General features: G+C 43.0%; 1 protein-coding gene and 1 pseudogene across 1 annotated transcript in view; one reads left to right on the top strand and one right to left on the bottom strand.

Moving 5' to 3' along the window:
• CHGA (chromogranin A) overlaps positions 1-23,419 on the bottom strand; it is a 33,654-nt gene extending 10,235 nt beyond the window's left edge. The window contains exons 1-6 of the mRNA XM_061613251.1: positions 23,179-23,419; positions 22,188-22,234; positions 9,774-9,867; positions 9,496-9,564; positions 4,946-5,044; positions 537-1,055 (exon numbers count right to left, since the gene is read on the bottom strand). Coding sequence (XP_061469235.1) covers positions 537-1,055; positions 4,946-5,044; positions 9,496-9,564; positions 9,774-9,867; positions 22,188-22,234; positions 23,179-23,224 — 874 coding nt within the window. The 5' untranslated portion in view covers positions 23,225-23,419. The remainder of the gene's footprint in view (positions 1-536; positions 1,056-4,945; positions 5,045-9,495; positions 9,565-9,773; positions 9,868-22,187; positions 22,235-23,178) is intronic.
• LOC133378565 (5S ribosomal RNA) lies at positions 11,397-11,513 on the top strand (annotated as a pseudogene).
• Positions 23,420-23,654: the final 235 nt, after the last annotated feature.

The following is a 23,654-nucleotide window of genomic DNA, read 5'->3' as shown; positions in this document are numbered from 1 at the left end:
AGCAAGCATGGCCAGTGGCCACAGATAATGGAAGCTGTAGTTCAGCAGCATCTGGAGGGTCACAGGTTCCTCACCCCTGGCCTAAGGAAATATATCTGTGCCCCCTACAACCACTTTAGGGAACATAATACTGATCCCCACCCTCCTCTCAAATCTGTTTCCATGTCTAGCAGCCCACACACCTGAGGGCAGGAAAAGGGGCAAGATCTGCCATGCTTAACATGCCTGAAAGGAATGGGCCAAGAATGAATGTGGACCTAGAGCAGAGAGCACAAACAGCACAGCTGTTCCATTCACATCCCTTCCATTTGTTGAGTGTTTTGGGTAGTTTGTTACAGCATCTCCTGCCAAAAAAGTGCATTTAGGATTAGAGGATATGGAGGGAACACTCTTGCCTGGTGCTGAAGCTAGAACCACCTAAATACATAGAAAAAATAGATCACCCATGTATTAAAGCTCAACGTGAAGATGCTGAGTGCAGGGCTCATCGGATAGTAAATTAAATGAGGGGCTTGGGCATAACCGCCTAGACGTACCATCTTCTCTTTGGTCATCCTTATCCTCTGGACTGGTAGGGCGTTCCTCATCTGAGGTGCCTTTCTCGTCAACCTCCTCCTCCTCCTCATTCTCGTCCTCTTCTTCAGCCTGGTCTCTGACACTGTCCTCTACTTCCTCGTTGCTTTCCCCCTGGCTGTTTTTGGAAATGTGCTCTTTCTCCTCCGCCACCGCATCCATTTCTTCTCTCTCAGCAGCTTCTCCATCCTCTTGGCGTCTCTGCTGAGGTACCTCATCCTCTCTGGTGTCATCGTGGATGTTATTGTCGACTGCTCCATCCCAGGGCAGTTCTTTGGTCTGCCCAACCTCACTGCTGTCGAATCCTGCGGCCTTCTTTCCATCTTCAGGCTCCACATCTCGTGCCCTTGACTCCCTTTCTTCCAAGCTGTTTCTCTCATCCTCTTTTGAACCATCCCTTTCGAGGTTCTTCCGGCTTTTCTCTGCTTCTAGCTCGGCAAAGGAGGCAGCGGGTTCCTCGTCAGGAGTCGCCTCCAATAGATCTGAGAGTCAAAATTATCAAAATGAGCAGGAAATGGGCTGGGTGGGAGAGTCTTATAAATGCACAATGAAAAACAGTCCTAATTCATATCTGGACCCTTACACACCTGTATTTGAATGCATCAGACAAGTGGTTCCCAAACAAGTTCTGGATGTAGCCACGCCGCGGGACCAAATTGTCAGGTCGCACGGCTGACCCATGGCGAGGGAGGGGGCTGGCTCCCAACTGAACGTGCCAGAGCACCTTGGCTCTCACAAGGTCCCATGGGTTCTTGCGAGGGGGCAGTGCTCCAGCCTTATAGAAGGCCTGGGGGTGTGCCATCCCACCCTCTTTTTCTATCCCCTCGCCAAGCTTGCCCAACGACCCACCCTCAGTTTAGGAGCTCCAACTGAAGCTTTAAGCGGTCACTGGTTGACAGGGCCAGAAAGGTATTTTTCCTCCCAACAGGAAGGTTTTTGTCTTTCTCTCAGTGAATAGCAAAAATTCTGTTATTTATTTATTTATTATTTGATTGATATTTATTTATTATTTATTTATTTAATTACGCTTTTAAACCGCCCTATAGCAACGAGCTCTCAGGGCGGTGTACAGCAAGATAAAACCACATTTAAAAATGAACAAGTGTGGGATACAACATACAATATAAAACATATTTAAAAACAATATAGAATACAAATAGAATAAAAATACAATTACAGTTAAATTTAAAATAAAATTAAATTTAAGCTTAAAATGCCTGGGCGAAGAGGTAGGTTTTTACCTGGCGCCGAAAAGATAACAAAGAAGGCACCAGGCGTATCTCATCTGGGAGGGCATTCCATAATTCGGGGGCCGCCACTGAAAAGGCCCTAGATCTAATTGTTGTTCTCCGGGCCTCCCTATGAGTTGGGACCCGGAGAAGGGCCTTAGGTGTCGAGCGCAGTGAACGGGTAGGTACATAGCGAGAGAGGCGTTCCATCAGATATTGCGGTCCGATGCCGTTAAGGGCTTTATAGGTAAGAACCAACACTTTGAATCTGGCCCGGAAACATATAGGTAGCCAGTGCAGTTGGGCCAGAATAGGTGTTATATGGTATCCCACCCTTAGATATCCCACCCTTCCTCGCAGCAGGAGCCCAGGGCGGCAAACAAAAGCACTAAAAGCTTGAAAACATCATAAAAACAAACTTTAAAACACATTACAACAAAACATCTTTAAAAACGTTTCTTAAAAAAGCTTTCAAAACTTCTTCTAAGATTAAAAACATTTTTAAAAAAGAAGGTTTAAGAACATATTAAAAAGCAATTCCAACACAGGCACAGACTGGGATAAGGTCTCAACTTAAAAGGCTTCTTGAAACCGAAAAGAGAGATGGGGCCTGTTTAATATTTAAGGGGAGGGAGTTCCATAGGGTAGGTGCTGCCACACTAAAGGTCCGTTTCCTATGTTGTGCAGAACGGACCTAATGATAAGATGGTATCTGCAGGAGGCCCTCACCTGCAGAGCGCAGTGATCGACTGGGTATATACAGGGTAAGACAATCTTTCAGGTATCCTGGTCCCAAGCTGTATAAGGCTTTGTACACCAAAACTAGAACCTTGAACTTGGCCCAGTAGCTTGAAAAAGTTTAGGTGTTAGCTTTATTTCACCTTTGTGGAAATTGCACTGGGCAGGATCATCAACATAAGGGGGACCCCTGAATGGGATCTGGGGGTGGCACTCAAAGTGCAGCTTGAGCTCAGGAGGCTGGATCTGAAGCCACGTGTCTCTGCTTGCCAGTAGGACTCAGGATGCCCGGCATCCCCCACACTGGGTCCTTTCGCACTGGCCAACTTCTCAGTCGGTATGCTGAGGCAGCTATCAGACAACAGTCATGACACAGATCCTGTGCCCAATGCCATGCCAACCCCAGTGGTGTAGTGGCAAATTTGGAAGTGCAGGCTCCTGTTATGATAGTCATGCCACGCTCCTTTCTAAGATTATATAACCTTCTAAGATTGTACAATAAAGATAAGCTTTCCGTCCCTGTGATTGATAGTGAGTTGTGAACTGATGAATGAATGTTGCATCCCAACATTGTAGGAATGATTGTTCCAAGACAATAAGGTTCCAATCTGAGAAGGTTTCTAGTTACTGTTTTAGAGTGGAGCACCCCCTCCCCCCAAAAAATGGTAAGTTGCATGAGAATTCATTTATATTGTCAGAGCTTTCTGACAAACTTCCTTCAGTTGTTACTGACGTATACCCTTACTTGGTAGTAAGTCCCTATTGAACACAGTGGGACTTACGTTTGAGTAAGCATGCAAAGGAATGGGCTGTGAGGCTGCAATCCAAGGCACATTTACTTTGGGTACTGGGGCAGAAAAGTGCAGTTGTGCTATTCAGTCCTACCTACTTCCTTTGCCAGTTTCCCTCATTTCCTACTCCCTTTTCTCTGACATTCTCTAGGAGCCAATCAGCATGAAAGGGGAGGCGTGTGGTCTTCTCAGTGGCTGACTCATGCCTTTCCACTCTGATTGGCTCCAATCAGCATGAAAGGAGTCAAGTGAGAAAACTGTTCTTAGTGGCTAACATGCTCCCCTTTCATGCTGATTGGCTCTCAGGATATACAAGGCTCCAGCTGGGCTCCAAAGTAACAGGACAACATCTGGGGGCATCCTGGCATGACAACACTACTGATCCAACCCTGCTTACTGGCTGTAATAAATAAAGTTGTGACCTGTTTCAACCCACACCCGGCTTCCTGGTCTGTTAATTCCCATATCTTGCCCGCAGTGGCAGAATAATGTGCATACCCACAAACATTTTTTCCCGTGGACCACTTCAAAATTGCTGAGGAACTTGGTGGACTACTAAATGATTTTTCTGCCTGTTGTAGCAATTGTAATGTATTGTGTTAGATGCTATATGATTTTTAATTGTATTTTTATTGTTTTTAAAGTAAAGGTAAAGGTGTCCCCGCACTTATAGTGCGAGTCGTTTCTGACTTTTAGGGTGACATCTTGCGACGTTTACTAGGCAGACCGTATATATGGGGTGGGATTGCCAGTTCCTTCCCCGGCCTTTCTTTACCCCCCAGCATATGCCGGGTACTCATTTTACCGACCACGGATGGATGGAAGGCTGAGTGGACCTCGACCCTTTTTACCGGAGATTCGACTTCCTCCTCCCGTTGGAATCGAACTCCGGCCGTGAGCAGAGTTTCGGCTGCGTTACCGCCGCTTACCACTCTGCGCCACGGAGGATTATTTCTTATATATTCTTTTGTATTTTGTATTTTGTATTGTATTGTATCACAATTTGACTTCCATAGAATTCAAACTCTAATACAATGATATATAACATAAGAAATAAAAGAAGCAATCCAAATACAATTAAAATCAATATGAATCTTCAGTCATAAATCCACAGGCGTACCACAGACCACCTGAATGAAGACCATGGACAGCAGTTTGGAAAAACTTGTATTAGACAAGTCAAACACACTTATTTAACTGGGTAATGGAGTCTTTCCCCAAAATTTGGAATGTTTTTTTGTTATGGATTCTGAAAGAAGGTGTTAGGATTTTCTGAAAACTTCTGGGCAGCAAATGTGTAGACGATGGGTGAAGAATCTCAGGGGTGGGACACTTGAAGCATACTTATGAAAAGTGAGCAGAAACTAATACAATCAGTTTGATATCTAGAAATTGGCTACTGTAAAAAACAAAAAAATAATAAAACTCAGCCATTTTCAAGATTCTAGCTGCATTCATAAACAATACAAGCAAATATTCTTTATAATGCCAAGAAACGATACAAAGAAACTGACTTGCAATGTGGAGCAGGTGTATGTGCCAAGGTCATTTGAAAGAGCATCCACATTTTACATTGCTCTGCCTGGCTTCTGCATGGGTTAAGCTGACACTAACCTCTTTCTGTGTTCTTGTTGCCTTGGCTTTCAAGGACCTCTGAAAGCTCATCTTCGAAGCTGCTGCTTTTCTTTTGCTGCTCTGTCCTTTCACTCGCTCCTGGTTTGCACATGGAAGTGTGACGGATGAGGGGGAGAGAGAAGGAAATTAACCCTTGATGGCTCTACTATTTTCAAATAGAAACTATTTCAATGTGTTCATTCTCATTGCAACAAATGCACAGAAAAGCCCAGTTTTCTGAATGTTTAATGGGCCAGTGGCAGCTAGTGGCTTCATGTCAGTGTGGCATTCTGCTCCGCGTTTTAGTCTGAACTTTCAAGAAGCTGTCCACGGAGCTTCAACTCCTTGAAAGTTTAGACTAACACCCAGAGCGGATTCCACTGCTTCACTGACATGGAGCCGCTAGCCACCACTGCCATGGGCATCTTTTTATTTATTATTTATTTATTTATTACTTGATTTATATCCCACCCTTCCTCCCAGCAGGAGCCCAGGGTGGCAAACAAAAGCACTAAAAACACTTTAAAACATCATAAAAACAGACTTTAAAATACATTAAAACAAGACAACTTTTAAAAGGTTTTAAAAAGCTTTGAAGATACCTTTAAAAAAGGTTAATATATATATTAATATATACAGGTTAAATCTTTTAAGATTTGTTGTTGTTATGTGCCTCCAAGTCGACCATGACTTATAGCGACCCTATGAATCACCGACCTCCAAGAGCATCTGTCATGAACCACCCTGTTCAGATCTTGTAAGTTCAGGTCTGTGGCTGCCTTTATGGAATCAATCCATCTTTTGTTTGACCTTCTTCTTTTTCTACTCCCTTCTGTTTTTCCCAGCATTATAATCTTTTCTAATGAATCGTGTCTTCTCATTATGTGTCCAAAGTACGATAACCTCAGCTTCATCATTTTAGCTTCTAGTGATAGTTCTGGTTTAATTTGTTCTAACACCCAATTATTTGTCTTTTTCGCAGTCCATGGTTTGCGCAAAGCTCTCCTCCAACACCACATTTCAAATGAGTTGATGTTCCTCTTCTCCGCTTTTTTCACTGTCCAACTTTCACATCCATACATAGAGATCAGAAATACCATGGTCTGAATGATCCTGACTTTAGTGTTCAGTGATACATCTTTGCATTTGAGGACCTTTTCTAGTTGTCTCACAGCTGCCCTCCCCAGTCCTAGCCTTCTTCTGATTTCTTGACTATTGTCTCCATTTTAGTTAATGAGTATGCCAAGGTATTGATAATCCTTGACAAGTTCAATGTCCTTGTTGTGAACTTTAAAGTTACACAAATCTTCTGTTGTCATTACTTTAGACTTTTTGATGTTCAGCTGTAGTCCTGCTTTTGTGCTTTCCTCTTTAACTTTCATCAGCATTCGTTTCAAGTTATTACTGGTTTCTGCTACTAGTATGGTATCGTCTGCATATCTTAAATTATTGATATTTCTTCCTCCAATTTTCACACCTCCTTCATCTTGGTCCAATCATGCTTTCCATATGATATGTTCTGCGTATAGATTAAATAAATAGGGTGATAAAATACACCCCTGTCTCACACCCTTTCCGATGGGGAACCAACCGGTTTCTCCATATTCTGTCCTTACAGTAACCTCTTGTGCAGAGTATAGGTTGCACATCAGGACAATCAGATGCTGTGGCACCCCCATTTCTTTTAAAGCATTCCATAGTTTTTCATGATCTACACAGTCAAAGGCTTTGCTGTAATCTATAAAGCACAGGGTGATTTTCTTCTGAAATTCCTTGGTCCGTTCCATTATCCAACATATGTTTGCGATATGATCTCTGGTGCCTCTTCCCTTTCTGAATCCAGCTTGGACGTCTGGCATTTCTCACTCCATATATGGTAAGAGCCTTTGTTGTAGAATCTTGAGCATTACTTTACTTGCATGGGATATTAAGGCAATAGTTCGATAATTACTGCATTCCCTGGGATCCCCTTTCTTTGGAAATGGGATGTATATGGAACGCTTCCAGTCTGTGGGCCATTGTTTAGTATTCCATATTTCTCGACAGATTTTTGTCAAAATGTGGACAGATTCAGTCACAGTAGCTTGTAGCAACTGTATTGGTATACCATCTATTCCTGGTGATTTGTTTCTTCCAAGTATTTTAAGAGCAGCTTTCACCTCACATTCTAAAATTTCTGGGTCATCATACAGTTCCTCTGTGAATGAATCTGTCATCCTGGCATCTCTTTTATAGAGTTCTTCAGTGTATTGCTTCATTTTATTTCACCTCGGTCAGTCAGTGTGTTCCCCTGTTGATTATTTAACATCCCTACTCTTGGTTTAAATTTCCCTTTCATCTCTCTAATCTTTTGGAATAGGGCTCTTGTTCTACCCTTTTTGTTGTCCTCTTCTACCTCTTCTATTTCTATACAGTAACTATTGTAATAGTTCTCTTTGTGCCTACGTACTAGTCACTGTATTGTTGCATTTAGGGTTCAGACTGTGTTTCTATCTCCTTTTGCTTTTGCTTTCCTTCTCTCTTTAACCATTTTAAGGGTTTCTTCAGTCATCCATTGAGGTCTTTCTCTCTTTTTAACTTCAGGTATTGTCTTTTTGCATTCTTCCCGGATAACATCTCTGACTTCATTCCATAGTTCTTCTGGTTCTCTGTCCACTAAGTTTAAAGCCTCAAACCTGTTCCTTATTTGATCTTTATATGTTTCTGGAATGTTATTTAAAATGTATTTTGGCACTATCATTGCTTTGTTGGTCTTCTTTAGCTTTACTCTGATTTTCGATACGACCAGTTCATTATCTATACCGCAGTCTGCTCCTGGTCTTGTTTTCGCAGAAAGTATGGAACTTCTCCATCTTCTGCTACCAATTATATAATCAATTTGATTCCTATATTGACCATTTGGTGATGTCCACATGTATAGTCGTCTTTTTGGTTGCTCAAAAAATGTGTTTGCAAGAAACAAATTATTGGCTTCACAGAATTCAATAAGTCTTTCTCCTGCTTCATTTCTGTCTCCTAAGCCCCATTTCCCCACAATTCCTAATCCTTCTCTGTTCCCTGCTTTTGCATTCCAATCCCCCATGATTATTAGCACATCTTGTTTTGGTGTGTGCTCAATTTCTTCCTGTACTTCTGCGTAAAATCTCTCCAATTCCTCTTCTTCTGCGTTTGCCGTTGGAGCATAGACATGAATGATGGTTATGTTGATAGGTTTCCCATTTACTCTCACTGATATCACTCGCTCAGACCTTGCATTGTAGCTCCTAATTGCTCTTGCTACATCACTTCTCACTATTAAAGTAACCCCATTTTTTCTTAATTTCTCATTTCCTGCATAAAATATTTTGTAGTTGCCTGATTGAAAATGTCCCATTCCAGTCCATTTTAGTTCGCTCACACCAAGTATTGTAATGTTGATGCATTCCATTTCTTGCTTGACAATTTCTAGCTTTCCCTGGTTCATGCTTCTCACATTCCATGTTCCTGTTGTATGTGTCGTACAACTCTGGACTCTCCTTTCGCATCTGTGCGCATCAGCCTCTGGGCTTCCTTTCGGCTTTGACCCAGCTCCGTCATTAGTCACAGCGCTACTCGTACTGGTCCTTTGTTCTTCCCCAGTAGCTCAGTGAGTGCCTTCTGACCTGGGGGTCTCATCTTCCAGCACTATCTCATGTTGAATTTTGGATACTCTGTTCATAGGGTTTTCGTGGTAAGAGATGTTCAGAGGTGGTTTACCGTTGCCTTCCTCTGAGTTTGGATGCATCTTGGTCTGGTGTTTCAGCTTTGACCATTCCGCCTTGGGTGCCCGTTAGGAGTCTAGCCTCTTGGTCTAGACTCCTGACGGCATTGCTCTTAGCTTCTTCAACACTCTCAAACTTAAACTTAAATAGTTTTAGTTTGCCAGTGGGTGTCCCCTTTTCATTTTCAAAATAGCAGCCATGAAAATGGAGGAGGAGGAATCAGCCTTGGAACTGTGTATTTTGGGAGGAACGTTTAACCATTCCCCTCTTCACAGTCACACAGACACTATGGTTCTGAAGCTACCATTTTGCCCAGGAGAAAAACAGCAATAACAGCTTCTATCCTAGGGCAACTACCAGTGGCAGAGGAGAGGAAGGCTGTGATGTAGGAGGAAAGGGTTATAAACCCTCCCTCCCCACTAACTGCTGTAATATGAATAGATTGTGGAAGGTTACACCCTCTTTGCATAATTTATTTTGTATTTTTAATTTCTTTTCGATTTGGGGAAATTCATACGTTGTATACAGCACTTAAGCCTCCCCCCAACCAGTGGAAGACTTACTTCTAAAATTTCAGCAGGCATTACCCTGTAAATAGTCATCAGGGCTAGAAAGTTGGCGTAACAAAAATTAAAGCTAAGCTGCTCATCTAGTATATACATGACATCACATTGTGTGTCTGTATGTGTTCTGCATTTCTACATGATATACGCAGCGCCCTTCCTGTAGCAGTGTATTCATATAAACTGAAATCAAAGCCTTGTGAAGAAGCAAAAGACACCACTCCCCAAGATTCTGGCTGAACTGTACCTTGGATTGCAATCTCCTGAAGTTCCTTTAGTAAGTTTTGATGGCGAAGAATGGAAAGGACTCTTTCATCTGCAAGAAAAGAAGCTTGTTACAGAAGCTTTGCAGTGGCAAAGTGAGCTAGCATATAATGTTTTTTTTCTGGGCAGAGTTCCATTAGACGATCAGCTGTTTGAGGGATTGTTTAAAAACTCCATTATGGCAGCCCATTAATTAAAAAAAAAAGAAAAAAAACATTTAATACATCAGACTTTTCATTAAGGGGGGGAAATGACACTTACCACCTTGAAGAGTTTCTAGGCATTCCTGGCTGATTGGGAGTGGATTTGGCTTTGACACTATACCAGAAATGACCTCAACAATGCAGTTCATCACCTAGAAAACACAACCGTATTTGCATGCATTTATTTGTATCTCACCTTTCATCCAAGGAACTCTACACATAGTTATTTCTCCTCCTCCCACCTCCATGTTATCCTCACAACAACCCTGTGAAGTACTTTAGGCTGAGAGATCGTGACTGGCCCAATGTCAGCCAGAGAGATTCATGGCTGAGTGGGGGATATGAACCCAGGTCTCCCCAGTACTAGTACAACACTCTTTAACTACTACATTATGTTTGGGGAACCCGTGGCCCTCTGGATCTTGTTGGCCTGCAACTCCCATCAGCCCGGCCAATGGTCAGGGTTGATGGAAACTGTAATCCAACGAACAACATGTGGAGAGTCACAGCTTCCCTCTGCTGGCACTACACCATGCAGGCAAATGAGACTGCGAAACCTGCATGGCTCCAAGTTTACTCAGTGTGAAATCCCTCTCAGTACACTTTAGGATAAATAACTTTGGTGTTGACCAAGCAGTCAGCACTGATGGTGCCTCCCAGAAGGCCAGGGGGGCCTCTTATAGTGCAGTAGGCATGCAATTCACTTCTCATTACAAATAGGGGAGGAAGTAGATTCAGTTCGCATTTTATCATGTCTGCACTTTCTGAAACAATATGAGAACCAAAGCACAGCCACCATTTGCAATTAATCATTATAAGGTCATACTTATAAGGCAAGCAATAATTCACAATGGCTCCTCAATCCATGAAGGAGGGCCGATGATTTTTAAGTCATTTTTTAGCTATTGTACAGCAATGTTCCCTTCTAAAAATGAAGCATTTTTTAAAAAAACTCATCAACAACAGCAGGGTGTTCTAACACAAAACTAAACCATCACAGCTGCTCTTTAAATTAAAATGATCTGGTGATTGATTCACAGTTGCCAATAATTTCCTTAGTCAAGCAGCCCTGTCCAAATGTTTGCAGCTTGAAGTGGCTAATCCTTATCCTCACTGTTGGAAATTGCTTTCACTATATTGACATTTCAGATTAAAGAGAATTTGGATATGATAACCATATGGGAAGAAGGCATTTTACCTCCACTATTTGAAGGGTACTGCTTGGTGAACTACAGCAGAAGCCTTCAATGTTTCAGACCGAGGGCTCACTTTTATTTTTATTTTTTGAAACCACAGACACCTGTCTTTCTCCTCCACCACTGCCTCTTTTAAAAACAACCCACAAACCAAAAGAAATTGATGATGGTCCATTGGTGTTACCTGCCTTAGGTCAGAACGCAAGCCAGTTCTGTGTCACTCCCCCCTCCCCTCCCAGAAGAAAGGACAAGAGGATTAGAAGCCTCAGAGCCGGGAGGGGGAATATTTTTTTTAGTCTGATGGGCACATGCCAAAGGCCACATACCAATGGCAGGTGGGTCAGAGGCAAAAGCAGGAAGAGCAATGAATGGATGCCACCCTGGAAGCCGTGTGTTGCTCACATTTGCATCAAACTATACAGCTGACCCACTAAGATTGGGACAAAGACTCACAGTTAATCTTGTTGTGTGTTTCCACACTTTAGGCCTATGGCTACTACCCTGGACATGCCCAATCTCGTCCGATCTCGGAAGCTAAGCAGGGTCAGACCTGGTTAGTACTTGGATGGGAGACCGCCTGGGAATACTGGGTGCTGCACACTTAGAAGAAGGCCATGGTAAACCACCTCTGAATGCCTCTTACCATGAAAACCCTATGAATATATGAAAAAAATATTCATAGGGTCGCCATAAGTCGTAATTGACTTGAAGGCATATAACAACAACTATACTTTAGAGCAGGGATGGGGGCCCTGTGGCTCTCCAGATGTTGTAAGACTCCAACTCCCATCATCCCAAGCCAGCACAGCCAATAGCCAGAGATTATGGGATATGTAGCCCAGCGATATCCGGAAGGCCTCAGTTTCCCCATCCAAGCTTTATAGCTTATAACTGGGATCCTGAATTTTGCCTCCTGCTGGTGGGAGCATCTGTTCACATGATGCTTCCACATAGAAGGGGAGGGAGGCAATTGTTGCTGATACCCTTTTCCTAGTGGAGCCCGTTCTGCTCCCCAGCACAGTATGAGAGGTAGTGCAGCATGAGAGGTTGTGCAGGGGGCTGCAGGGAGCAGGGGGAATTGGTGAAAATGTTCATTCCCTCTTCCACTGCTGCCAGGGTTCTCTGCTGGATCTCTGTCCCATCCATGAACGGAAAAAGCCCTTCAAGATTCTCGCGGGGGGCACACAGGTATATAGTTTAATTTACATATACTGTTGCATATACTGTTTAATTTACATATATTGGTTTGTGTATGCTTGTATATAAAAGCTACTGGCCTGTAATCCTATGGATCAAGGAAAGATACCCAAAGGGCCACAGGAGACATCCTGTGCAGGGGGAGCGACAAGGGAAGACATGGATCCAAAGGATCCACACTTTTCTCAGACCCCCGACACACTCCTAAACCCAGAATAAAATTACATCGGCTCAGGAGCATTGGATAAGAAAGAAGAGCCACCTTGTCCCCATCTCTTCCAAGCCTTAGGGCTGCAGCCAAAGAAATGCATTAACAAATGAAACAATGATGACTTTCCTATTACTTCATTAACTTTCTTACATTGTCCTCATAGTTGTAGCATTGTCATTTGCCCCCCTGCAGTGCAACTATTTTATTAATGGATAAATAATGTATTCATTGATCAATAAATATACTACCCATGATGGCTGTGCTCCACCACCATGGTCAGAGGCAGTGTGCTTCTGAAATCCAGATGCTGGAAACTGCAGGGCAGGAGAGGGTTCTTGCACTCAGGTCCTGCTTGCAATCTTCTCATGGGCATGTGGTTGGCCACTGTGAGAACAGGATGCTGGACCAGATGGGCCATTGGCCTGATCCAGCAGGCTTTTCTTACGTTTTTATTTCATTGTATTATTTGTTCAAGCTGGCTTACAAAGCTATTAAAGTAGTTTTTAAAAAAATCAAAATTAATATTTTTTTTGAAAACCACATAAGCAAGCAGCAGCAAAGAGATTAATAATAGCCACATTGTTCCCAAAAGGCATTATAAAAGAAAAAGATGTGCTTCATGGTTCTTCCTGAAGCCTAAACAGGAATTACACTAAGAGACATCTGTTGCCTACTACTTCCACAGCCTCAGGGCCACAACAGAAAAGGCCGTGCTCCTACCTGATGATCTTATCTCCCTGACAGAGGTAACCTTAAGTATGACCCTGCATCCCAATCTCAATAAAGGAGGATGCAGAACAGATATATTCTTTATTCTCAGTTTTGTGCATTTCACTTGGTACTGTGCGTATCATGTTATTATAGTAGTTCTATTAAGAGCAATGCCTTCATGTTTGATCCTTCAGAGTTTTTAAAGACTAGCAGATCTATTGTTGCAAAAGCTTTCATAGGCATCACATCTCATGGAAAAATGTGATTAACCCACAAACTCCAGGTTAAATAGTACAACAGTCTCAGGGCAGGAGGCAGAACAAACAAGGTGACAGGATCCACAGCAACTTGCCTAATAGAGGATGCAATCTAATTAGAGAACGGATGTCAATCCTGCGTATAAATTTTATAATTTGGGGCAATATTTTGCAATTAAACTATGTGGCCAACTGCTATATGCTTTGTGCTAGCAACTGGAGGCTCCACCTATCACACTGATGGGGAATCTGTGGCTGTCCAGATGTTGTTGAACTACAACTCTAATTATTCCTGATCACTGGGTATGCTGGTTGAGCATCCCTTCCCTACCAGTTGCCAAAGGCTGTGCAGAAGGACTTATTCACATTCCTGTTAACCCAGACATTTGATGACTGAAGGAAACTGTTCCTGGCAACCCAGAGATCACAAGATGGGATAATGGTTTTATCTGCAACTGATTTCAGAATTTTTTATCTGCAACTACAGTATTTTGAATTGTTTTTAGAATGCTTTTTGTTGTTAAAAAAATCTTGTTGTAAATGTGCTTGCCACCCTGGATTCCTTCAAGAGGAAGGGTGAGATAAATAATAATGATATTAATAATAATAGGATCTAGACTAATTTAGTCCTTCCTTAGTCCCATTGAAATCAATGGGATTTGAATAAACAATGACTAACTTAAGCCTCATTGATTTCAAGGGGATTCTAGTGTGACTAACTTTGACTGGATTGAATCCACTGTGTAGAGAAAGACATTCTAGCCCCAGCTATTGTGTGGAATATCTGGATCAATGGCAGCAGTTTGGGAACGAGGTGTACAAGACGACTAGGAAGGGAACAGGTAGGAGAAGCTGTGGCTGCCATATCTCCTGTTGCATTGAGAAGTTTAGTGGTTTATCGCAGAGCTTGGAAAAGTTACTTTTTTGAACTACAACTCCCATCAGCCCCAGCCAGCATGGCCACTGGATTGGGCTGATGGGAGTTGTAGTTCAAAAAAGTAACTTTTCCAAGCTCTGGTCTCCAGTTTGGAATCTGGCAAGCCTTTCTTTGCTTACAACACATTGGAACTGCACAGAAGAACTGCACATGTTACAAATGCACATAAAATCAGGGAACACATGTGTGTGTACTTAATATGTTTTTAATAATGTTTTAACCCTTTTAAAAGTTTTTTAAATGTTTTTAACGCTGTTCTGTCTTAATGTATTTTAAGATTTGTTTTTATGATGTTTTAAAGTGTTTTTAGTGCCTTGTTTGCCGCCCTGGGCTCCTGCTGGGAGGAAGGGCGGGATACAAATTAAATAAATAATAATAATTAATAATAATAATACTGATTTGGGATGTATCTTGTACTTGCATTACGAAGGTCATTTTATTGTTAATTTTATGCTGTTCACAGCCATTATATTTTTTTCTTAATGTTGGTGATATTCTTGCTATGTGCATGTGTAAATGCATGCGCACACACACATTCATATTTGTTTATGGACAGATTGTTCTTATGATTAGAAAACAGTATGTGTGCATTTGATGAAGTGAGTGTTTGAAGGATATGTTTGCATAGTAGTGGTTTATCTATTTACATTTGTCACTGGCCTTTCTACAAGTGCCTAAGGTTTTATATAAGGAACAGAACAATAATAGAACTAATTAAAAAGATTAAAATGACACACAGCCTGCAGCTCTAATCATAGCAAGTATATGCAAGCAAAAATAATGTAAAAACCAGCAACGTTAGCTATTAAAAGAACTAGAAAACAAAGGTTTTAACCTTTTTGTAAATGAAAACCAAGTTTGAGCCTGCTACGCTTCATTGGGGAGGCTATTTCATAATTGAGGGGCCACCACTGAGAAAGTCCAGCATCTAGTGCCACAAGACCAAATTGTGGATTGGGAGGAAATGGCAGCTGACCTTAAAGCATAGGAAAAGTTCTCTGTGCTTAACCCACACAGGACTGAGGTGGGAAGCCTGTGGCCATCCAAATGTTGTTGGACTGCAACTGCTATCCGCCCCAGCCAGCATGGTCAAAAGTCAGGGATGACGGGAGCTGTAATCCAGCAACATCTAGAGGGCCAAAGGTTAGCTACCCTGCTATAGGTTTTTATACTATAACTAGTAACTACCCCCTTGAATTAAGCTCAGTGGTTAACATGTCTATAACAAGGGGCATTGACTAAAGGAATGGGTAGATCCATTTGCCAGGACTTGAAGTGTGGTTGAATTAATAAAAAACATGGCTACATTTTCTTCACTCTGAATTGCCTATCAGTTATGCAAGGGATATGAGAATAAGGGAAGGATGGGATGCAGAGGAAACCTTCTTCATAGTCAATCTTTTGACTATATCATAGGAAGGACATGCCTAAACTGGGGCTTCCCCTAGACATCTGGTTGGTCACTTTGGGAAAGGGGTCACTGAACTAGATAGCCCTACAGTCTGATCCAGCAGGGCTCTTTTATGGGGCTTATGGGGCTCAGCCAAGAAACATTCTGTGAATGCCAGAGCTCAGCCCTAAAATATATAAAGGCCATAAAATGATACCTCTGAGCATGAGCACTCTGGTCTTATCCCCTGGATGTTTATTGCATGCCTTCCTGAAAGCACCTGAGGTTCTGTATAGGTAACCGGGGTGGTGTTAGGTACTTAAAACTCAGGGCATAGAACCAGATACAAATTCTCAAAGATGCAAATTTAGGGCTTCTGAGCAAATTAAGATGGTGGGTGGCTGGAGTCCCCCAAGTATTACATATGCAGCATGCCCAGCCAGATGGTAGCAGTAGCAGCAGCTGCAGCAGCAGCAGTAGTAGTTATTAAAAAAGAGGGAGGGGCAGGACAACTGGGGCCAGTGCAGAAGCCTTGTGATTTGGGCCTCCTGGGCCACCGCCCATACCCACCCAGTTGGGATTAGGGGAAGGGGTGCAGCTCACTGGTAGAGAATCTGTTTTGCATGCAGACGGTCCCAGGTTCAATCCCTGGCATCTCCAGGTAGGGCTGGGAATGTTTCTTGCCTGCAACTCTGGAGAGCCACTGCCAGTTAGCGCAGAGGATACTAAGCTGGTTAGACCAATGATCTGACTTAGTAGAAGGCAGCCTCCTGTGTTCCTAATAGAGTATCCTTTCTGGACAAGCTTAAGCTCCTGTATGATGAGCCGAGGAGGCCTCTGTCAGGTTTTCAAAAGCCTAGTTTAGTTTCAGGAATGAAAGCAGGCAGGAAAGCAATGAGAAGAAAATGAATAAATGGGGTGGGAGGGAATGAAGACACTCAGAAGGCTATTAAGTATAGAATGTCCCTATAGCAAGCCTATAATAAGAATGATTCCCCTAATTTTGTCCAAACTAGTTATGCTGTAGTCTCAACATATAGCGAAAAAGAATCTGGCCCATAGGAAGCTTGGAACAACAAATTTAGATGGTGGGGTCCTTTCAAAACATATTCAGCACCAATAAATTGCAGGTCTTTAATGGGATATGCTGAGCACTGGCAGGGCCAGCTTAAGCCATTGGCTCAGCAAAAAGGGAGAGTCAATCTGTATCCTTCTCTAGTGTTTTTTTTTTAAAGGATACATACAGAATAGGGTTGCCAGGTTTAGGGCCTGTTACTGGTCCTGTATCTTTAGGAGAAGAGAAAGTCAGCCAAGCGCAGGTGTTCTTGCAACCCTGTAATGGGAAAAACCATGAGGTGGGATTCTCCCTTCCTCCTGCACAAGTTTTAAAAGATACAGAAGACCTCTTGGAGGCCGGGCCTGGCAACCAAGAGGTCTTCTGTATCTTTAAAAGTTGTGGAGGAGGAAGGGAGAATTCCACTTTGTGGTTTTTCCCATTACAGGGTTGCAAGAACACCTGCACTTGGCTGACTTTCTCTTCTCCGAAAGATACAGGATCAGGATCAGGCCCTGAACCTGGCAACCCTAATACAGAATAAGGCTAGCATAAGACTAACGACTCTTCCCTCTAGAATCTGCTACCCAAAGCAGCTGCTTCATGTTTCTTTGTGGATGCCCAGCACTGCAGATGGTGAATTTTATGATGGGTACCCAGTGAAAAAAAATCCAAATCTATGTTGCTGGCAGTTTTTGCTACAGAAGTAGGTTAAATTCATAACTCATAGCACTGACCTTCTCGCATTGTCAGCAATGCCAGATGGCCAGAGTCAGCAGGAGATGCTGCGGCAGGGGACCAAATTGAGATTCTGACTTGGTGGTTTGCACAGGGATACGAACTGCTCTGCAAACGTTTAATAGTGCTGTTCATAATTAACTGCACAGAGTCCTTTGCAAGTCTTACAGCACAAACCTATGAATGTCTACTCAAAAGCAAGTCCTATTACTTGAAATAGGGCTTACTCCTAGGTAAGTGTGTATGGGATTGTAGCCTTAATGACTGCAGTCCCTCAATGCCTTTATGCAGTGGGTCCCTATCCCATTTGAAAATGGGAATCATTAGTCTTGAAACTAGCATTGACTTATTTATCATGGGCTGGATCCATGCAAAGGTAGTTGTACTTCGTTTCCACTGAAATCAGTAGGACAGGTTTGTCATGACTTAACTAGAGTCCAAACTAATTTCAGTGGGAACTTAGTTCATCTAATCTAGTCTGGATCTAACCCTGTATTTATTAACTGCTCTTCCTCTAAGGAGGCTGAGACTTGTTTACATATAACCCTCAATCCAGCATGTAGATGCTGAAGCCCATTCATATCAGCATAGCCAGCACTGGGCATAATTCTGAGCAGACTGCAAGCCATGCAAGCCTGGTTGTCTCTCATACAAGCACTGCCCAGGGCTCAGATTCCCTTATATTCATCAACAGAACCCTGTCTTGGCCCTTTAGACTATTCTCTGGGCTATTACTGACTTTGCACTGAGTTTTATAATTCCACATTTTGGTTCCAAGCCATTGACAACTGCCTGAATATCCATAGTGCAGATGGCACCATCAAATACAAATTCATATAATTGCATATGAAAGTGCATGTGGCTGGTGGTAAGGTGGGGGAGAGGGTAATTGTCGGCTTATTCAGGTTTTCTCACTGCTAAATAGTCTGTACAGTGCAGTGTCATGGGGAATGCTGATCTGCTTTTTATGCAGGAAAATGCTGCAGAATTTCACTGACTTGTGCCAGCCAGGGCCCCCAAACAAGAGTGAAATTATAGCAATGGCTCTGAGATTTTCAGAAGTCTCCAGGACTGCTGCTGGGCATATAGGGAGTTCCAAACAAAACCACCCTCCAGGTTCCAGGCTAGCAGAGAGAGGATGGTGCGGCATTTCTGAGAGCATACGGGCTGAAAGGTATTTGTGGTTTTGGACAGATTAAGAGTAATTAGTGAAGATGGCGGAAAGCTTTTTCCGTCCATGGAAAAATGGAAAAGTCTCTTGTAGCAGATATCTGTAAAAAATAGGCATGCAGCCTGGGGCCTAGAAGTTCAATTCCATTAGCACTTATGAGGGAAGTCTATTTAGGTAAATTGAAAGAGGGTAGCAATTTAAAAAAGCATAGCACATGAAACATAGAATCATAGAGTTGGAAGGGGCCTATAAGACCATCGAGGCCAACCCCCTGCTCAATGCAGAAATCCAACTTAAATCACACCCGACAGATGGCTGTCCAGCTGCCTCTTGAAGGCCTCCAGTGTTGTAAAGCCCACCGCCTCCCTAGGTAATTGGTTACAATGTTGTACCACTCTAGTTGGGAAGCTTTTCCTAATGTTCAGCCAAAATCTGGCTTCCTGCAACTTGAGCTCATTATTGTATTCCTGCACTCTGGGACAATCAAGAACAGATCCTGGCCCTTCTCTGTGTGACAACCTTTCAAGTACTTGAAAAGTGCTATTATATCTCCCCTCAGGATTCTCTTCTCAAGGCTAAACATGCCTAGTTCTTTCAGTCTCTCCTCATAGGGCTTTGTTTCCAGTCCCCTGATCAACCTTGTTGCCCACCTCTGAACCTGTTCCAGTTTGTCTGCATCCTTCTTAAAGTGTGGTGTCCAGAGCTGGACGCAGTACTCAAGATAAGGCCTAACCTGTGCTGAATAGAGGGGAACCAATGCTTCATGCAATTTGGAAACTATACTTCTGTTTTGTAAAATAGCATTTGCCTTTTTTGCAGCCACATCACACTGTTGGCTCATATTCAGCTTGTGATCAACAACAACCCCAAGATCCTTCTCATATGTAGTATTGCTGAGCCAAATATCCCCCATCTTTTAACTGTGCATTTTGTTTCTTTTTCCTAGGTATAGAACTTTGCACTTGCCCTGTTAAATTTCATTCTGTTGTTTTCCGCCCAATGCTCCAGCCTATTAAGATCCCTTTGAATTTTGTTTCTGTCTTCCAAGGTATTAGCTATCCCTCCCAATTTTGCATGATCTGCAAATTTGATAAGCATTCCCTGCATCTCCCCATCCAAGTCATTAATAAAAATGGTGAAGAGCACTCGACCCAGGACTGAGCCCTGCGCTACTCCGCTTGTTACCTCCCCCCAGTTTGAGAAGGAACCATTGATAAGCACTCTTTGAGTACAATTCTGTAGCCAACTGTGGATCCACCTGATAGTTGTTCCATCCAGTCCACATTTAGCTAACTTGCTAATCAGGATATCAGGGGCACTTTGCCAAAAGCTTTGCTGAAGTCGAGATATATTATGTCCGCAGCATTCCCACCGTCTATCAGGGAGGTTACCCGATCAATTATATTACATTACATTACAGAAATTACATTAGGGAATTTCTGACTGCAAATTTCTAGGTGATACACAAGTGCATACACACATACAAAGCCCTGAATGGCCTGGAAACCCAATCCTCTGAGAGTGCCTTCTCTCATACCAAACCTTCCAGTATTTAGGATCAGCAAATGAGGCCCTGCTGGTGGTCCCTGTGAGGGATGAATAGTGCAGAGGCTCAAAGTAGGGCTTTTCAGTGGCAGCTCTAAAATTTTGGATCTTGCCACTGAGATGGGTCTTGCCTTCATATTGTACTTTTTTAGGACGAAGGTGAAGATGTACTCTTCTGCCTGGCTTTTAGAGGTGAGGAGGGGCAATTTGTTGAGGTCAGTTTGTATTGTACCTATCTTGTCTCTTTTTTTAAAAAAAAGTTTGTGCTGTGTTTATTTTGCCTCAATTGCTTTAATTGGTTTTAGCAATATGTACTGGTCTGTTTTAATATGTTGTGCATTGCCCTGTGACCATATAATGAAGGGTGGCAAATAAAAATAAACATAGGGATAATGGGCAGCAGATACAACAATGACTTCCATGTTAGTCCTATGATGTACAAAATCAGTCACTTGCCCCGTACCCATGACAAACTGCAATGTGGAGGATGGTGGTGCTTCTCAATAGTTTGTCTTTATCTGCAACACTGTGCAAAATAGGCAAACACTCTGGATTGTATCCAATGCTAGTTCTACTCAGAGTAGACCCACTGAAGTTAATGAACATGACTAACTTGGGTTGATTAATTTCAATGGGCCTACTCTGAGTAGGATGTAGTTGGATACAATCCTCTGACCCAGCAGAGAAGATCTACATGCAGAAATAGGTTTCCACTTATAGATTGCCTTGCTTGCCTCATATTCAATCTGAATTGGGATGTGCACCTGCTCTGTGCATCCATATTGTGAGGTGCATCTGAATGCAAAGCACCCACTCCTTTCCCCAAGTTCCCCATCTATGCTCTTGTGTGTTAGACTTGCAACACACATGTGGATATATTTTTATGCCCACTCTCTGAAGCCTCTAGCTTCATATATCCACAACACATCCATGAATCTGTCCCTATTTTCAAAGCATTGAAAAGGATGAAAGGGGCATTGAGTCTATCAAGTTACAAAGGATGCCTACTAGCCTCCAACACACACCAAACCACAAAGAGGCCATAAACAGAGTTACAAGTAAATCATTCCAGGTGATACAAGGTAAAGTGGGCTCAGTATGGTCATTTGTTTATTTCATGTACACATATTTTTCCCAATCAGATATATATATATATATCTTACTACTTTTACAGCTCAGTATGTCTACATTGATAGATGACAGAATGGACTGACAGAATTAATGAATTCCAAGTCTGCCTCTTTTCCCATAATCCTTTGCCACAAACGCACTGGCTAGAATTCATAGGCATCTTAATAATTCCACAGGCATACCCAGCCATCTTTATCTAACAATTTCTTCAAATGTGAATTTACAATATTTCTATTTTAACCATATCCTATACATAGCATAAACATTTACCACTGATTATCTGAGTCTTGCTATTTATCTCTTAAAACATTGGCATAATAATACATTTGTATAATGTCTTGTTTTGTTTTGTTTTGCCTTACTTTAGACAGTGTATCAGCTTAAAAAACCTATTTCAAGTATGTTACCCAGTAACACGTAATCCCTTTCATAGCAGGGGGTTAAGTTTAGCCTACAATGGGTTTATACAGGATATAATTAGAAGGCCCATGCACCAACCTTCCAGATACTCAAGAGGAACATCTACAGCTGCTATTGAACATTGATGCATTTACAAGCATGTCTTTGCTGTGCTGTTTTTATCATACACCAAAAAGAGCAGAAAACAGGGCCAGGTACGCACTTCTTGGAAGCACTGTTTCATACATCCCCAGCAACAAACCTGGGTTTGCCACAGAATGGGTTTGCAGCCAAGCCTTGCTCTGTTCTTTTGTAGGTACAAGGAAAATAAATAAATCTTGGCTGTACACCTACAAAATGTAACATGCTAAGTGGCTTCAACAAGGGGCAGTGTGTTGCTTCTTCTTGTCACTTCAGTCTATCACATGGAAGATTACATGGAAGATTATTTTAAACAGACAGGATAGATCACGGCCCCATAGTTATGCTCAAATGATATCACTTAATTTTTCACCACTTTGTTTTTGCAACTCACCTTTGCGTCATCTTTAGTTGTTGGATTTGTTACTGGAAGTGAAATTACTACAAGAGAGAGAAAGAAATACCTTAATATTGCACATTCCCTAAAACAGTTCCATCCAACTGGCCCAGGGCATGCAAAACTCAGCCAATGCAAGCCAGATGGGGAAGAGAGAGAGATTAGCACAAAGACATTCTGCTGGGATAATAAGCCATAAAAACAGTGTATGAAATCCAGCACCACAACTTTGCTCAGTTTCTGGAGGGGAGCGGTTGATTAATTGCTTAACCAGGCATCTAAAGTGAAAGCTAATAGACTGCAGTAATGATTCCATGAGGTAAAGGTATCTGCAATAAATCATTCAGAAGTAGGTTGCAGAATCTTTTTTCAGCATCCTGAATCTGAGTAAGCTGGTTGGTGGCCTTTTAATCTTTCTCATGGGTGCACTATGTATGGATTTCAAGCAAACAGATAGATAAGAGAGGGAGAATGGGCAGGAAGAAAAATGGGTGGAAAAAGAAGGGCCATTTGGCTCAAAAGACAAAGCCATTGCAAAACAACGTTATTATCGTTGATGTTTAAAAAAGAAAAATCACTCGAAAAGGAAGGAGGTGCTCTGCAAAAGGGTGGACGGGGCGAGGGGGCTTTAAAAAGTTTGCTAGGGCAAAATGACCTCTGTGGATCAAGTCAGGTCCTTGAGACTCTCGCATTGGTTCACGGAGGTCTCCTGACACACACAAAGGTGCATTATATCCCAAACCCTCACCTCGGCTCCTTCCCGAAAGCAAGACGACCCCGCCGCCCCCTGGACCAGCAGCTCCACATTTGTCCTTGTGTCCTGGACGGGGCGAGCCCGCGCCTCTGTCCTTGGTGCTGAAAAGAACCGTCAGCGCGGACCGCGGTCCCAGGCAAGTCCCAGAAGGCAGAGGAACGGCAGGCAGCCAATCAAGCCGACCCATCCACTCTCCGGCTCCCACCTCCTTCTCTCGTTCCCTCGTAGGCTTACCTTGTCCTGCGAGGAGGAGGGCAGCAAGCAACGCTGTGCGGGTCATGACGCTGGAAAAAGGGGCTGCAGGTCTGAAGGGGGGCGCAGGAAGAGATCTCCCTTGGCTTTATTGCCGCCGGCTGGGCTTCTGAGGTAGCAGCTGGCGACGGGGGGCTGACATTAGGCTAGAGCTGAGCTGGGAGGCAGATCGATCAGCCTGTCCCTGCCCTTCCCTAGATCCTCCTCCTTCTCTGGTGCCGTTGCTGATGGTCCCCGACGGGGCACTGCAGCAACGATCTCATTTATATAGGGCCCCCCTCCCCTCCCTTCCCGCCCCTCCGGAAACGGCGTCAGGATGAAGCCATCTCTCCCGCCCAGGAAAGGTACGTCCCAGATCTCCTCGGCTAGGAAGGGCAGAGCTCATGCAGGGCTAAGCTAACTCTTCTCCGAGGCTTGCCCCCTTAGAGAAGCGGGAGCCTTAGCCAGCATAGCAAAGC

The sequence above is a fragment of the Rhineura floridana genome, chromosome 2, assembly GCF_030035675.1.
Source record: "Rhineura floridana isolate rRhiFlo1 chromosome 2, rRhiFlo1.hap2, whole genome shotgun sequence".
In the NCBI taxonomy this organism is placed as follows: domain Eukaryota; kingdom Metazoa; phylum Chordata; class Lepidosauria; order Squamata; family Rhineuridae; genus Rhineura; species Rhineura floridana.
Note: the sequence above shows the minus strand (reverse complement) of the source record. Positions and strands in the feature narration are given on the sequence as shown.